This window comes from Corvus moneduloides, chromosome 3 (assembly GCF_009650955.1).
Source record: "Corvus moneduloides isolate bCorMon1 chromosome 3, bCorMon1.pri, whole genome shotgun sequence".
NCBI classification, from domain to species: domain Eukaryota; kingdom Metazoa; phylum Chordata; class Aves; order Passeriformes; family Corvidae; genus Corvus; species Corvus moneduloides.
The window spans coordinates 42609345-42624794 of NC_045478.1; the positions used below are offsets into that span (position 1 = coordinate 42609345).

Genomic DNA, 15450 nt, shown 5'->3' on the forward strand with positions numbered 1-15450 from the left:
TTTAAAAAAATAAGTGGCATTAATAATTACACAGTCAATGTTTGAGGTTTATAGCTCATACAGCACAAACGAATGTGTTCAATTCCTAAAACAACAAACCCAGTGAAGCATTTATGCTGCAGGCAGACAGTCTTAAAACATATGCTACATCATTAAGCATATGTGCTACTAACTAGTTGGGATATTTCAAGTTTCCTTCATGCAGCTCTCTACTGAATATCTTGTGTATAACATGAATGTGTCTGGGGCTCCTAGAACATTTACCAACTTGTACAAACCTAAAACCAACTTCTTTTAAAGAGTATGAAAATTCCTGCATTAGAAAACAAACTGTTTTCTGTCAACAAAAATAACCAAAGCGATCAAAATCAATTATAATAACTCATAAGTATTTAGAAAAAAGCATACGCACCTTTTCATCTAGATTTCCATTACGGTCGAACTGGTAGAGTGGTGCCAGATGACTCATAATCCACCAGCTAAAACTCAGTGGGTCTTTACATTGAACTGCTTCAAACCCAGACACACTTTCAGAAGTACTTGACCGTTCAAAGATATTCTTTAGGGTTGTGTTCATCAAGCTCCAGAAACCCTGTAGAAAACACAAAAGTTAATTTGAACTGTGTTCAATAACAAAACCTATGCTAACAATTTCCTCTACAACACTGTCCTATTGATTAATTTGCTTTTACAGAGAACAAGCAAGATGAGCCATTTAAAGAAAATAACAAAAAGCAGTGGTCAGTGTTACCACAGAAAACTCAGGGCTACCATCGAAAGTCCCCTCTCAAATGTCAGTAGAAAGCAATGTGAAAGGACAAGCTTGGGTCACCAGGAAGAATGCACTGCAATACTTCACAGGCAAAATTACAAGCAGATGGATTGATGACATGCAGACAGGATAGTGCTCCAACACTCACAAGAGAAAGGTTAGAGTTCTTTAATGAAGACTTGTTATAGCATATTTTTGAAAAATTTCTAGTTCCAGACTAACCTAACCAAAAGGAATATAGTAGATGGTAGAGAATCAATCTGAAAGACAGCAAACAGAAGTTCTGTTTTGTCACAGTCTGTTCCAGCACTGAGAAACTGATTAATTCTCTTTGACTCAGACCCTTGTCTATAACACAATATTACTATTTCTTACAGGCTTTGCCTATCTTTCTTAGTTTTAACGAAGCTCTCTGGGACTTCTTTGCACGTGTATTTCACCCACCTTACCTGGGTCCTGATGCTAACTTAGCTGCAAAGTGCTACTGCCAGTGCAAATGCTTAACAGCAACACAGTTTCACTTGTGCTGTCCACCTTTATATGTGTTGTCATTAACAAGTAAACAGCCATCAGTGCAAACCCTATACTGTAAAGTACTTAATTCTGTACTAAGTGAACCGTACTCATGGCACAGATGGCCACTTGGTTCTTAGAAAGATTACTTCAGAAAACTTTCAAAGGATTTTTCCACTTCTTAATATTCATTCAGAGAAACATCAATTCAATTCCAACCATCAAAGAAAGAAAAATTAAAATGCTAGAAAATATCAGCAAAGGAAAAGAACAAAACAGAAAACATCATTATGCAGTGTATAAAATCACATGGCCTCCTAACCCATACTTGAAATACTGCATGCAATCCTGGCACTCTGTTATTCAAAATAGGATATGGTAATATGGAAAGAGATTCAGAGAAGGGTGACAAAGATGACCACAGGAAAACAATGGCACCTGAAAAAAAGAATTACTGTAAGAAGTAAGACTCTTCAGCCTGCAAAAGGCAGAAGGTAGGATATATCAGATAAAAAAAGAACAAACTGAAGAGGCATATAAGGTTGTACTGGTATAACGAAGAAGAACAGGTAGTGATTTGCTGATTTCCAACAGAAGTATAAGGAGGCATCTAGAGAAGTCAGTAACTACAAGATTCAAAACCATACACAGGCTGTTCTTGTATAGATGGGTAACAAAGACAGAAACATGGGCTAGTTGGATCATTGTTCTGACTGTACCCACATTTCTAATGCCTGGAGATGAGTCATTGCATGACATATCACAAAAACTGCAAATAATTAAAAAAAAAAAAGTAAACATGGCTTTCTGTGTTTTTTTCTTCCATAAAAAGAATGGAACTTTCACAGTCTATTCCTTTGCTTTGCTTTCTTTAGCACTAGGAGCACTCCTTATCAATGACCTAGGTCATAATCCAACAGTACATTGCAAACCTAGAACCAGGACTTCATGCACATTCAAGACAGTGGCCCAAGGCATCAGTTAGCATGCAGTTCTCCTGGAGCAAATATGAGGTTCAGTTCTACCATCAGATCTGCACGTTCATGGCCATATGGGAACATTTGGTGGCCTTACTGCACATGTAACAGTATTCTTCCTTTACCTCTGTATGAGACCCTTTATTTCTGTGGTCCAGCAGCTGAATAAGTAGAATCCATAGTTCTTTAATGCAGGTACATGGATAATGGCTACTAGTAAGAGCCTCAGAAGGTCGCACCTGAAAGAGAATATAGAGTAAAACTATTCACAGAAGTGTTATTTTTAAAATTGTGGTTTATATATCAATATTTCCTCTAGTCCTGGCTGTTTGGTTTGAGGGTTTTTTTTTTTTTCAGGTAAATAATATAGTTACAATTACACATTCAAAGGTGAATTATTTCACCAACATCCAAAATATCTCTCTCATACAACATAGACTCTTTCCCAATTCTATCTAAGTTACAGGTTGCGTTATTTCCTAGTTTCTTCTGATACACTCTCAAACATCATTTAATTGAATAAAAACAGCATTCCATGTTCTAAATGAAAAGAAATTACAATAAATACTGATTCATTGTCTGACAGTAGGGAAAAGAAAATGATTGATTAGATTTTCTTTATGTTCCTGAGAAGAAAAAGATTTCAAATTATTTAATAGCTATTATTGTTATTTTTAACTGAAAAATCCTTAATGACTAGGCATAATGCTAGTAGAATATGTTGTTGTTGGCATGAGGATGTTAATGTTCCCACAACATTTCACAAAATCTGCTTTTCGGTAAATTTACTGCAAGGCATTCTTTTAATATGCAGAAAACAGCATATTTCAAGTCATGTACGTTATTTGATTACTATTTCATATTTAACAAAATTCACTCAGACTGATGCATTTCAAATGCAAAACAGTCTTCTTGTGATTCATCTTTCAATTTTACATTCCCTGAATTGTGAAACAAAACAGCAAAAGGAACTGCTAAATACATAAAAAAAAACCTCTGTATGCTTTTATGTTTTTATGATCTACCAGAACTGTATTTGAAATAATCATACTATAGACAAAACTTTACTTATTCTATCCTAAGACACATGAACCCACTGAACTGTATTCAGAGGTGGCAAAAATTGTGAAAAGCTTTGTTTAAATAACATAATTCAGCACCTTTTACCTTCAGCAAGGACACAATGGCAGAAATGTAGAAAGAAAAGAGTGAAGACAAAGCAGCTTATACTCATTTTATCCCTAAACAATGAGTAGTCCAAGTTTGAATAATCAACCAACACCTCTCTAAAGCAAACAGAGGGGAATAGGTACCTAGAGAATAATTAATCTCACTCATTGCAGAACTGTTGTTATCCTTCCATGACAATAGAAAGTACCTCAGGTGACTAGTTTAGCCAACTAACTCCTAGACATCTACATCTGATGAGATGGATCCTGAGTTTTTATATCCTTCTGTTTTTTCTGATCCATTCATGCACTATTCTCAAATCATACTGGCACTTAAAATAATTTCTAAATTTGGAAACCTAATAGTGTAAATTAAAAGTTATATCAAAATATGCAATGCCCATGACAGCAGTGGCTGTGTGAGACATTACAGAAGTGGGAGTGAATGACTAAAAACCCACATTTTCACAATTAGAACAAGTACCTCACCAATAGTTTCAAATCTGTATAATATTCTATTAGGATGCAAACTTCTTATTTATCATCCATATGATATGTTACATAATAATATGTTTACAACTACAGTTTCATACAGCTCCAAATCAGGTTTAAATACTGAACATTTAATTATAAATATGAACTTACATGTATATATAAATGTGACACAGTTTGTTTTTTCTCTCTCAAGAATCCTGTTTATCCTATGAAATTGTCATGGTAGACCTATTTTAAATAATTCTTTATTCATTTTCCACATATACTCACAGTACTTCACATGGCCTTCTCTCTCCCCACACTTTTAGCTAAAGATCTGTTACAGGAATCTCTCAACAACCTGAACTAATTTCATGTAAATGTTATCTTGAGAATAAACAGTATGACCACTAAAGTCTCTTAGAAAATTCATTATTTAACTACTAACTTCCCAAAACTGAAGTGCCTCAAAAATAATTCTGGTTATGACACACCACAAAAGAGCAAAAGAGACCCATTGGAAATGAGCAGTCTACTTGTTACTGTAGCAGTGGAAGTTTTTATAGAATTTTTAGGCATAGAAACTATCTTACAAATGAGTTTCATACTTTCTAGGTGGACTACCAGTTGTTGCAGCAAGGTTTCTTCATCTACTGTTTGCATCTGTTACTGTGCTATTCTACAAGATTGCAGGATCTCTTCTGCAGGAAATGTGCAGTATCCATTTAGGATAGACTCTGGGTAGTAGTAGCAAAGCAAGACACGATACAGATATTGGTTAGACTAAGGATAGCCAAGATATGTTGTTTTCAGAGATATTCTGGACTTCCTCTTGCAACATCCTCAGTTCAGCATCTTGGTAAGAATGTTTAAAACGCCAAACTGTGATGCCATTGGGACAATAAAGCTCTGGTGCCACAGGTGTGGCTGCTGAAGACAGAAGATATCCACAGATATGTATTTCTCTGGCAAATATGTCTCAGAGCACACTGGGCTCAGTACACAATCCAAGTCAAGCATCTTAATATCAGAGCTGCCCAAGAAACCAATCTGAAAATATCAGTCTGGAAGACTAGAGTTTATGTCTTTCTTTCCAGGGATATCCATAAATGTTAAGAGCTGCACTCATGAATGTTTTCAGCCAAAAGCCCAAGGACATGTTTTAGTGATGAGCTGATGGTGTCACCTACTAGGGGTATTAGTTGCATTTTCAACAATTTTCAGGGATGCTATTTCCGTCATTAGCAATGATTAGCATGCTATAGGAGTCACCAGCTCAAGTGCAAGCTTCACTTCAGAAATTAATGTCAAATAGAACTAATCTGAGCTGTGGCCCACACCTAGAGAGAGCTTAAGAAAAAGCAGTGGCAGAACAATCTTCTCTTTGTAATGTGGCTCTGTAAAAGTACGTCAAATCTGTCATTTTATCATCTGTCATTTCCAAGCCTACCATCAAGCAAAATGTTCAACAGATACTATTTGAATTTTCTTTTACAAAACATTATTCTCCTCTATTTGCCTTTTGTCAGGGGAGAAATTACTTTTTGGGCATTGAGCCAATGATATGAGATAAGGGGTGGAATGTCTTGGGGTGACTTTGTGATGTGTATCCCCTATCGCTGCCCATGCCCAGGAATTAATTTTGTGCCTTCCTGTGCTTTTAAACTGAGGCTGAGAGGGAGGAGGAAAACCTGAGCAAAACTTCTTCAAAGCAGTTTGCAGCTTGTTCAAGGTCACACAGAGATAGAGACTTCTTTTTTTCCAGCTGCGGCAGCAGAGCAAGAGTGGGGAAAGGACCCTGTTTGCTTTCGGCCAGTTTTTCAGCTCCTTTTTTTCTCCGGAGAGAGACAGAGAGTTGAACTTTTGTTTTCCTGGGACGTTGGGTTTTTTTCTTTTTTTTCTCTGCTGGACTGTTTCAACATCAGAATACATCAGGAGGAATTTCCACTGAGGCCTTGGCCCTGGAGGTGGGCCCACTGCCCCGTCCCAGCTCCAAGGAGGGGGAGAGAGAGATCTACGGAAGGACTCAGAATTTTCCCAGGTTTCTCTCAGCAGAGCGAGAGGTTTTATCATTTAGCATTATTATTCTTTTCCTGTGTGTTTGTTAAATAAATAGTTTTTATCTCTTGCACTTTCCTTCGAGGAAAATTTATTTTTTCCCGAACCTGGTGGGGGAGGGCTGGTTGCGGCCTGCCTTCTCTCAGAGGATATATTTGGCCAAACCGGAAAAAATTTGCAGTATTATCTGATAATTTAATAGATCAATACTGATTTTAAAAGGTAACAGTTCTCTACAGGAAGGTGTTTTAACAGAACAGTTATCAAATGCTAGTACAGCCATTCCTCCCACCCTCAAAAGTAACATGAAGAAGAGGGAGTCTATTTTTTACGTTTTTGTACTAGGAAAATATAAATTATACAGTGGTCACTGCTACTTCTCAGAGTTGAGCTCTGCATTATGGATCACACATGTCCATCTCAAGCAGGTTTCACAACGACACGAAGATTACACAGCTCTTTTACTGGCTGCTATAGGGAGTTATTACGACTTTCTAGCTTTGGAGTGCTCAAAACAAGTGAGAAAAATACTGCAGCTATAGAAGGAAAGAAAAAGAAAAAGAGAAGAGATGGACAAGTTTTCCCATGACAAATGCAGAAGTGCTGTAACAAAAAGATGAGGTGGTGGAAATAGGCACACTGCAACAATAAACTGTAATATGACATTCTCTAAGTGTCCAGTTAGCTTACTGCCAGGATTAGTGTTATTCTCTTTTTGTTCCTGTTGAGAGAGTTTGAAAAGACTTTTTTTTTTTTGCATCTATCTAAACCTTTTAGACTGTGCCATGTTTGGCATTAAACCTGGAATACTGAACTTAGGAAATGTGGCACTCACTTCTGCTCTGTACACAGTGCATTTCAATATTACTCTCTCATTCAACTGCCAGATGGTCATGAATAAATATAACACAATTTGAGCTCCTAACAAATAACACTCTTTAAAACATGGAGATACAAAGCCATACGTAACATTTAGAACTAAGCAGTAAGAAGTCATCTATCACTGGTGCAATACCCAATTCATATGGTTCCCAGTACAAGCATCTAAGTACCCATGTTCTATACAAAGAAAAAGAGTTACCTTTGTATACTTGTTGATAGCCAAGCTTATTAAATCAGATATGAGATTTCCACAGTGTTTTTCAAATAAACTGATACTGGTTAAATTCTCTCCGGTTAGATTTATGAAATGGTTAGCATATACAACTTGTCCTAAAACGCAGAAGAAAAGTAGAACTGTTTAGTTTCAGGTTTGGCTGTAGGAATATAAGACAGACAGGATTTCTTTTCTAATACATATATATTTTAGAATGGGCTTGTTGACCTGTATGTAATTTTAATTTATAAATTCATGTGAGAAAGCTCATCCTAAATTCAAGATAATCCCTTCATCATTGCACGGAAATCTGGTATTATTCAGGTTGACAGTAAAAAAGCTTGGCACTTTACAGCCTTTTATTGGCACAGATTTTGCAGAGGAATAAAGATTTATTTATCTGCAAGTTCCTCTTTGTCACATGCCAGTGCGCATGTTCTGGAATCATGACATGTTTTGCAGATATGCAAGCTGATGACAAACAATTCTGGAGAGGTCTAACACTTTCCTTTGGATGTGTTGATGTAAAAAGCTGGCGTGATCATGTTCCAACTTGAGCATTTGTAGGCATTAACAGATGAAATGGTAAAGTTAAGAGGCTGCAAGATCTTATCCCACAAGCTTTTCAACAGTACAACCCCCTTGACACCAGTGGAGCAGATGATACGTAGAATGAGCTTGTATTTTATTCCTGGAAATGTAAGGTGAAGCCCTGAGCCCACTATCCTGCCACTGGTCTCGGCAGTGTGAAGTTTCCACTCAGAACACTTTACAGAATAAGATAAAAACCTAAGAAATTCTAAAAGGCACATAAGAATACAAGATAATATATGCAGAGATATTACTGTCTCGATTAGTAAATTTTATTCTTAAAAATCATGAGCTTTGTCTTACAAAGCTAGATTACTGCATTATTACTCAGAACATTATCTAAAAATAAATACTGAATTCTGGAGAATACATTTCCTTCAACAGTTTCACTACCCTTTCTCCAAAATGCTCTAAAAAAGGAAAACAGGCTATCCCACAATGGATCATAAAAGAAACTTAGAATTATAGAACAGAAAGCCAACCCACACACTATCCAGTAACACAGACATGCAGAAACAGAGAAAATGTGTTAATGTGAGCAAGGCTGTGTTGTGACAGCGCTCGGAGCAGGCAAAAGCTAATCCAAGTGTTCAGATTCAACACCAGTTACTGGCCTAAACATATACTGCATTCTTTCTATACCTCAACATCACTTCAACTGTTGCAATTCCTGTTGGAATTTATATTGACGATTCATAATTGGGAGGCATGAGGGAAGGTATGGTTGCAGTGACACATTGATTATAGAAGAAAACACACTTTTGTGATTTATTCTGGTAGAATAGACACGGAAAATAGATATAAGCCTCACAAAGCAAATGAAGTTCTCTTCTGTATTTTAACAGTTCTTCAGCAAACTGAACTACTCTGAAATTTAGTTTTACAATTGCATTCTATGACCTTTTTAATCTAACTTCAATGAACAGCTTACTCTTATCAACTTACTTTTCGCCCTTTTAAAGCCTTATAAAAATTTTTTTAAGAGATATTGCCTTGCCCTTTTCTTGCTGTACTTTTATAAACTTTCCTGACTGAGGCTTCTTCTTTTGCTCAATATTTTCTTAGTGTTGCACATGGTTAACAATACAGATTCTCTCCTCCGAGAATCCTTGTTCTGGTCCATCCCTGGACACCTCCTACACTGTTTTCATCAAATTCACTGTTATGCATTCTGGATATCTGTAAATGCATTTTTATTTGTGATGTCAAGAAGTGCATTGTTATTAAATATTTAGTATGTTGCACCAGTTGAGTATGAACTTTGTGATCTTTGTTCTGACAGAACAAATTCCTAATACAATTTTATTTAATTTGAGCCACATGATGATTCACAAAGAACCTACCTTTACCATATTTGAGTTTACCCCATTCAATACAGCTATGCTTAAAAACCACCATAATTAGTTTTGATTCTGGACAAATCAAGATGGGAAAACTAGGTAAGTCATATGTAAAGAATTAAGTTCAAGAAAAAAGCCTGCATACTTACTCATCAGTTTTTCACCTAGTACATGAAGAACTTCTAATACTAGCCAGTTAATATCCAAATGGAGATGTAGTAAGTGCCACGATGGAGGAAAGACCTGTAATTAGATTTACTTATATTTAACATTTCTTTAGTGAATTCTGAATACTGTACTAAGACAGGGTGGTCAGGCTTTGGAACAAGCTGCCCAGGTAAGTGGTGGAATCACTATCCCTGGAAGTGTTCAAAAACATACGGGTGTGGCATCTGGGGACACGGTTTAGGGGAGAACATGCAGGTGCTGGAGTAATGGGTGGACTTGACATTCTAAGATGGCCTGCAAAGAACATTATGGATATCTATGATCAAATGCAATATAACATACAAACATGCCATTCCGTTCAAGAAAAAAAAAGAAACAAACAAAAAAATTTTATTACAATTCTGTCTGTAAGAGGCTATTTATCGAGTTTTGATTCAAGCTTCACAAATTACAACACCCTTAGTTAACCTTTTCTTTACAGAAAAGTATTAGGTAGCACACAAACTGCTAAAGTGAGCTCTTGAAATAACTTTAAGGAAGAGAATACTAAAATTTTGGAGTTTACTTGAAATTACTGTTTCTTTCATCAGCTCAACAGTGGCCCTACTGACAAGCTAAACAAAGAAAGATTCAAAATGCTGCTTCTCAGTTGATCATTCCTCTCCAGATACTAGTTTATACAACATAAGACAGAAATTCCTTTCTTGTCTTTATAAAAGATTTGAAAGCATTAGCTATGATATGTGTATGCACAAATCCTAACAGGGTATACTTCACTAGTGTTTAATGCTGCCGTGCCTCCTTCCACATCTGCACTTTTCTTTGTATCCAAGATCTTTACCCATTCTGAGTCAGATTTCAGAATGTATTTTTTAAAAAATGCCCCTCCTACTGGGAAGCTCAGAAATTTTAAACATTACTACAGACAAACACCAAGTAATTTTTTTAAACAAGCTATGCTAATTCAAGCCTACTTATCTACCTGTAACTGGTATTATCATTTGTATAGTATAGGAAGAATTCTAAAGCTATAGAATGAAAATAAATAGATAAATAAAAACAACAACAGCAAATCCAGATCTCATTAGTTATGTATGCCAAGTAAAGGATGGCACTCAATAAAGAAAAAAAAAAAAACCAACCCAAACCAGAAAGATTAACTTATATTAAGCCAAAATCTATGAATTTATCAAGAATACATAATGCCACATAAAAAATTAAAATTCTAAAGAGACATCAACCTTTGCCTGATTTTGAATAGTAAATGCTGCCAGAACATTACTAGGAAGTTCACAAAGGTGACCAGTGTGCACAGTCAAAGCATGAAGCTCTTCCACCAACACCGATGGTAACTGAGCTTCTAGTTCTTCATAAGGATGGAGCATTCCATCATTTTCCACCTTAGGGGGTTCCAGATACCTGAATGTAGACAAAAATACACAGAATCAGAAAACCAGCAAGAATCACCTACACAAAGCTTGATACTCAAGTTAGTAAAATGTGTGTAAATCTCACCTGAAGATGAAAACTTTCACATAGTGCAAAAACTTAAGACATTGATGCCTGATGCTCTCTGCTTCAGAGTGCAAGCGCGCAGCTTGACCTGAAGTAAAAGAGATCAATAGCTTAAAGCAGATGTGACCACACCATGGCTCGTTTAACATTTGCATTCTCCACAGTAATTAAACCAGACCACTGGAAAGACACTCTCTGAGGACAAGCTGGGAGGTAACTGATGGTAAACACCCACTTCTAAATGTCATCTTGCCAGAGGGATTCTTTATCTTACCATCCTCAGGCACATTTCCAGATACAGATAGAAAAAAAGGCCCTCAGGAAAGGTGAGGGCAGTACTGAGTGCTAGAAGAAATCATTCAGCCCTACTGCCCTGCTTCCTGACTGCTTTCAAGACACCTTCAGTAAAGACATTGGTAAAACAGTTTATCAGCCCCCTTTTCTCTTGATGGACTTATTTGTAAATACACTTTGTAACTTTTCCTTGGAAGCATCACATTGTTGCAAAGAACCTTCAGATGTATAATGCTAAGAGCCACCCATTCACAAATCCTGCCTTTCACTTGCAGCTCTGTGTCCTTTCAGGCAGTTATTCTGACTACATGTCTCCTTTCCTTTGTTCTCTGAAGCTGTTCTTATGGTGTTACCATCCTCACCTAGCACCTGCAAGCTCAAACACCCCTATAAGAGCAGAGATTCACTGGAAGTTATTGCCACTGTGTGAAAATCACTCTTTATTTTTTCCTACACCTTGCCTTGTAGCTTTCAGCTTGTATTAGAGAAAGATGAAACTTGGTGCATAACAAACCAAATATGTCATTTAAATACCAAATAACTATTGCCCAATAATATATATACACACAAAGGCTTACCAAGCAGTCTGACTGCACACATGCTGATCATTGAGAGCATCTTAAATACAAGCATCAAACAAGGACCTTTAGCAGGGCCAAATGAAACTGTATCACCCTAGAGGAGATGCAGGGCAAACTCCTGGTCACCTACTACACTGGACTGCACATCCAGGGAAAGACAGTTGTCTTTGCTCCTCTCCCCCCAGCTGACCACTGGGGAGTCTTCCCTTTTTTTAATCTTGCTCTCACTCTCCCTTTTGTTTCCCCCCATCTTCTCCCCTTAACCTCGAAGTTCACATAAGTCACTTGTTACAGACCCCACAAATAATGCTTTGCGCATACAAGCTTATCTCAATATCTTTTGAGCAACAACACTCAGGGGGCAAAGCAAATCAACTGGTACAAGTACCAGAATATTCCAGTGTACAGCCTACCTGCACCACGTCAGAAGCCATAGCATCTGCCATGGTAATGAACCACAAGTTTAAGAGGATCGATTCACTCTGTTCTAAAGTAATTATTTGTAGATGTTACTGCTGATTTGTAGCAATAAAAAATACTGGATTCTAAATTCCTCAGAAGTTCTGCTTAAGCAAAATTTTATGTTACAGTATTTTTTACATGGCTTCTACATTACACTGTTCTCAGTACGAAGTATTCAAAGCTCATCAAGACTGATAGGAAATGAAATCAAATGTACAATATTGGTATCTACATAAACACAGAGTATAACATAGATTTACTGAGCCAAAACTCTTAACTGGGGTTTTAAACAGTTTTGACAGCACATTTATTTAAGACATCAATAATACCTAACATCACCCTGCCTGATCACTTTAAATACTTCAATCCTTATACACCCTTCTACTACTAGCCCACTTCTATAGGGAACTGAGTCACAGCTGAATCAGTAACTTGCTCTGATTCAGAAAGAAAGCCTGGTGCAAAGCACAAAATTCAAGTTCTTCATTTTACTAGCTCATTTGACAAGTGGAAGAACAGGATACAAAGAAGAGAAGAGAACCAAACAGGTGCTTAAATTTAAGAGAAAAAAAGAACTACAGAACAGTTTCTTGGTGTCCAGCTACAATATCGAAGTTCAAATGTAATTTAAAACAGGCTATTTTCCATTTACGTCAAAAAATTTAGATTTTTAAGATACTATCAACAACTGCATATGAAAGAAGCTTGATGATAAATTCACATCAATTATTTAAACAGCAGAACATGTCAATATCAAAACAAAATAACAGTAATGTGTAAAATTATACACTCATAGAACACTAGCACTTCATCTGTAACAAGAAGACACTATAGACAGTTTATTTCTAAGTAATTACTGAGCTTCTCAACTTGCTAAGTAATTCAGCCTTCAACTTACAATAAGCCCAAGGCTGCAATAATCCTTCAGAAACATGCTGCTTCTCATGCCTCAGTATTTAATTGAAACAAAGCATTTTGTAGTGATCCCATTTTATCGATCCCACTGCAAAGATAAATTAAGTTTGTAAATAACTCTAAACTAAGCAAATATAACTAACTCGTTTAAACGTAAGCCAAGGGAACACTGAAAAAAATCCCAAGCCACTACCTTTGTAACTAAAATAGTTGTTGGGATGTTTGATGAAATCTTCCATTTTTAATTAAAAGAGTTAATAGTTTTGCCAAATTCTGCTCTAGGGGTGACACCTTAAGTCAAATTAATGCAAAATGCCCCACTAAGGTGAGTAAGGATTGCCCTGTGCATCTACCATACAGGCAAATATGGTTCCAAACTGACTCCCAATATTTCCACAGTCTATTTCCCTACTGTCTTACATCACTTGGTTGCCTATATTTCTACCCTTACCACAGTTTTATGCTGCTTATATGCTGTTCTGAGGCACACTCCAAAAGCCCTTGGTCAAGAGTCAAAGCACAAGTGTGATCTGTGAGAATTTACTTCTGTAATGAAAAGGCAGTCACATGCCTATTGCAGTGTCAAATTAAATTTGTGAAACTTACCAAAATCAGATGAACTCATTTGTACTAGGTTTTCCAGTGCGTGTATCTGTTGCCTAATTAAAGAAAAACAAAGATTAATGGTATTTATATAAGTTGTTTAACTCCACTTTAGTAAGGTCAAAATGGAACAGAGAAAGGTAAGTGTTTCTTGTTCTGTAGTTCAGAAAAAGCTTATGGAAATGTAACTTAGGAAAGAGTTTTAGTGGAAGGCAATGGACACATCCAAGTGTGAAGGGATGACATTGAATAGAATTTTTGCTTGTTTTTAAATCATTAAACGCAGTACCAAAAAACCCCTATAACAATTGGCTAAATATTGGGGAAGGCAAAAAACAACAATACAGACAAAAACCCCCAAAAACCATTCCCTGCAAGTGATCTTTCCACAAGCACAACTCAACTTCATGTTTGACCACAGAATAAACCTAAAAGTTAGCCCTCATGGCATATACTCAGTACACACTAAATTAATCCACTTGTGAATGTGCATTCTGTCAGCAGCTTTTCCTGCTTCTTGCTTTGGGTGGTCAGGGGCTGAACTCCAGTACAAAATATAAACAGCAACAAATACAGTAGAGTAAAAGGAGGTGTCTCTAGAAAAGTTAGAGCTCAGTTCAGTTTTGGAGAGGAAAGAAAACATTTTTAAAGAAGCTAAGTGCCACTGCAAACAAATATTTTTTAAAAAGCTGTAGCATAGGTATTACTCAGCCATATTCTGTAACAACTGTTATTTGCAAGTGGTCTTCCAGTAGAGTCTCCACAGAGATAAAGCAGTATTAAAGTGAATATATGAAAAGCACAACTGTGTCAGACAGACTTTTGAAAGAAAATGCTGCATAAATGAGGAGGGAGCTCTCTGCCTCATTTCTTATACAATCAAAGCAATAACTACCGAAGGATTCTAAAATAGGCTACTTGGATATGACACAAATCAAATGTTCTTATGAAAACCCTGAAAACTAGAAAGCATCTAAAAGACATAAGAAGCATCTAAAAGACACAAAACTCCAGGTTGTAACTTGCATATTAAAGTGCAAACACACAGTAAAATGATCTCCCTTAGCTCTTTCCTGCTTCCTTGGATAAAGCCATGTCAGCTACCCTTCCATCATTTAGGTGGGTTGCAGAGTTTTGTTTTTTGTTTGTCTTGAAATCAAACCTGAATTTCTGCCTGGATTTTTCAAGGATTTCAATCACGTGAAAAGGGAGGAAATCTGAAAAGCAGGAGGACTTTATGAAATAGGGCTTTTGAGACTGGAGAATAGAGAAGGAAGGTACCAGAAAGAAGCCACACAAAAAAAGAAAAGAAAAACACTCTCCAGTGAATTGACAAAAGACAGAATACAGTGGGCTGATAAAATTAAAGCACAAACTGGGCAAAAGAAACATAACAAACATACCCTTATTTAAATAAACAATTTTAATTTCAATTTGCATTTGTACCTCAAAGATTGATCCTCAAGGCTGTTAATCATTAGATCATTTGATTTGCAAATACACATTCTGACAGGTAAACTGGTACTTCTGTTTATTAATCAAAGATATACTATCTTAGTATACCCACTTAAATGGTTACATGGTCTCACTCACTTTGCCTCACACTTCTTTAATAAGAAAACCCATAAGTAAGAATTTTTACCATGAAATTACTATTTTAACTTGCAGTTCTGTAGTATACTATTATTATTTATTACAATAGTTTAAAAATTGTAAATGATTTTTAATTTCAATATTACGTATAATCTTAGACATGAAAAAAGACTAGGTTTCTGTAAGCATGTATTTAAACATAGATATTAACTATACTCCATAAGTTTAACTATTTACACCCACCCTATCCTCAAAAACTATTGTAACTGGTACTTAACACATTTGATTTCCACAGTGGAAAAAGGAGGAGTTCTACTTTCAGTTGTCAA

The 15450-nt window shown here is 36.3% G+C and overlaps 1 protein-coding gene across 2 annotated transcripts in view; it reads right to left on the reverse strand.

Annotated features, from left to right (window-relative positions):
• The window catches only part of MMS22L (MMS22 like, DNA repair protein), a 90972-nt gene that overhangs the window by 70214 nt on the left and 5308 nt on the right, over positions 1–15450 (reverse strand). For both annotated transcript variants that reach the window (XM_032105110.1, XM_032105109.1), the window contains exons 4-10: positions 13532–13584; positions 10674–10761; positions 10400–10577; positions 9140–9233; positions 7045–7175; positions 2388–2501; positions 413–592 (exon numbers count right to left, since the gene is read on the reverse strand). In XM_032105110.1, coding sequence (XP_031961001.1) covers positions 413–592; positions 2388–2501; positions 7045–7175; positions 9140–9233; positions 10400–10577; positions 10674–10761; positions 13532–13584 — 838 coding nt within the window. The remainder of the gene's footprint in view (positions 1–412; positions 593–2387; positions 2502–7044; positions 7176–9139; positions 9234–10399; positions 10578–10673; positions 10762–13531; positions 13585–15450) is intronic.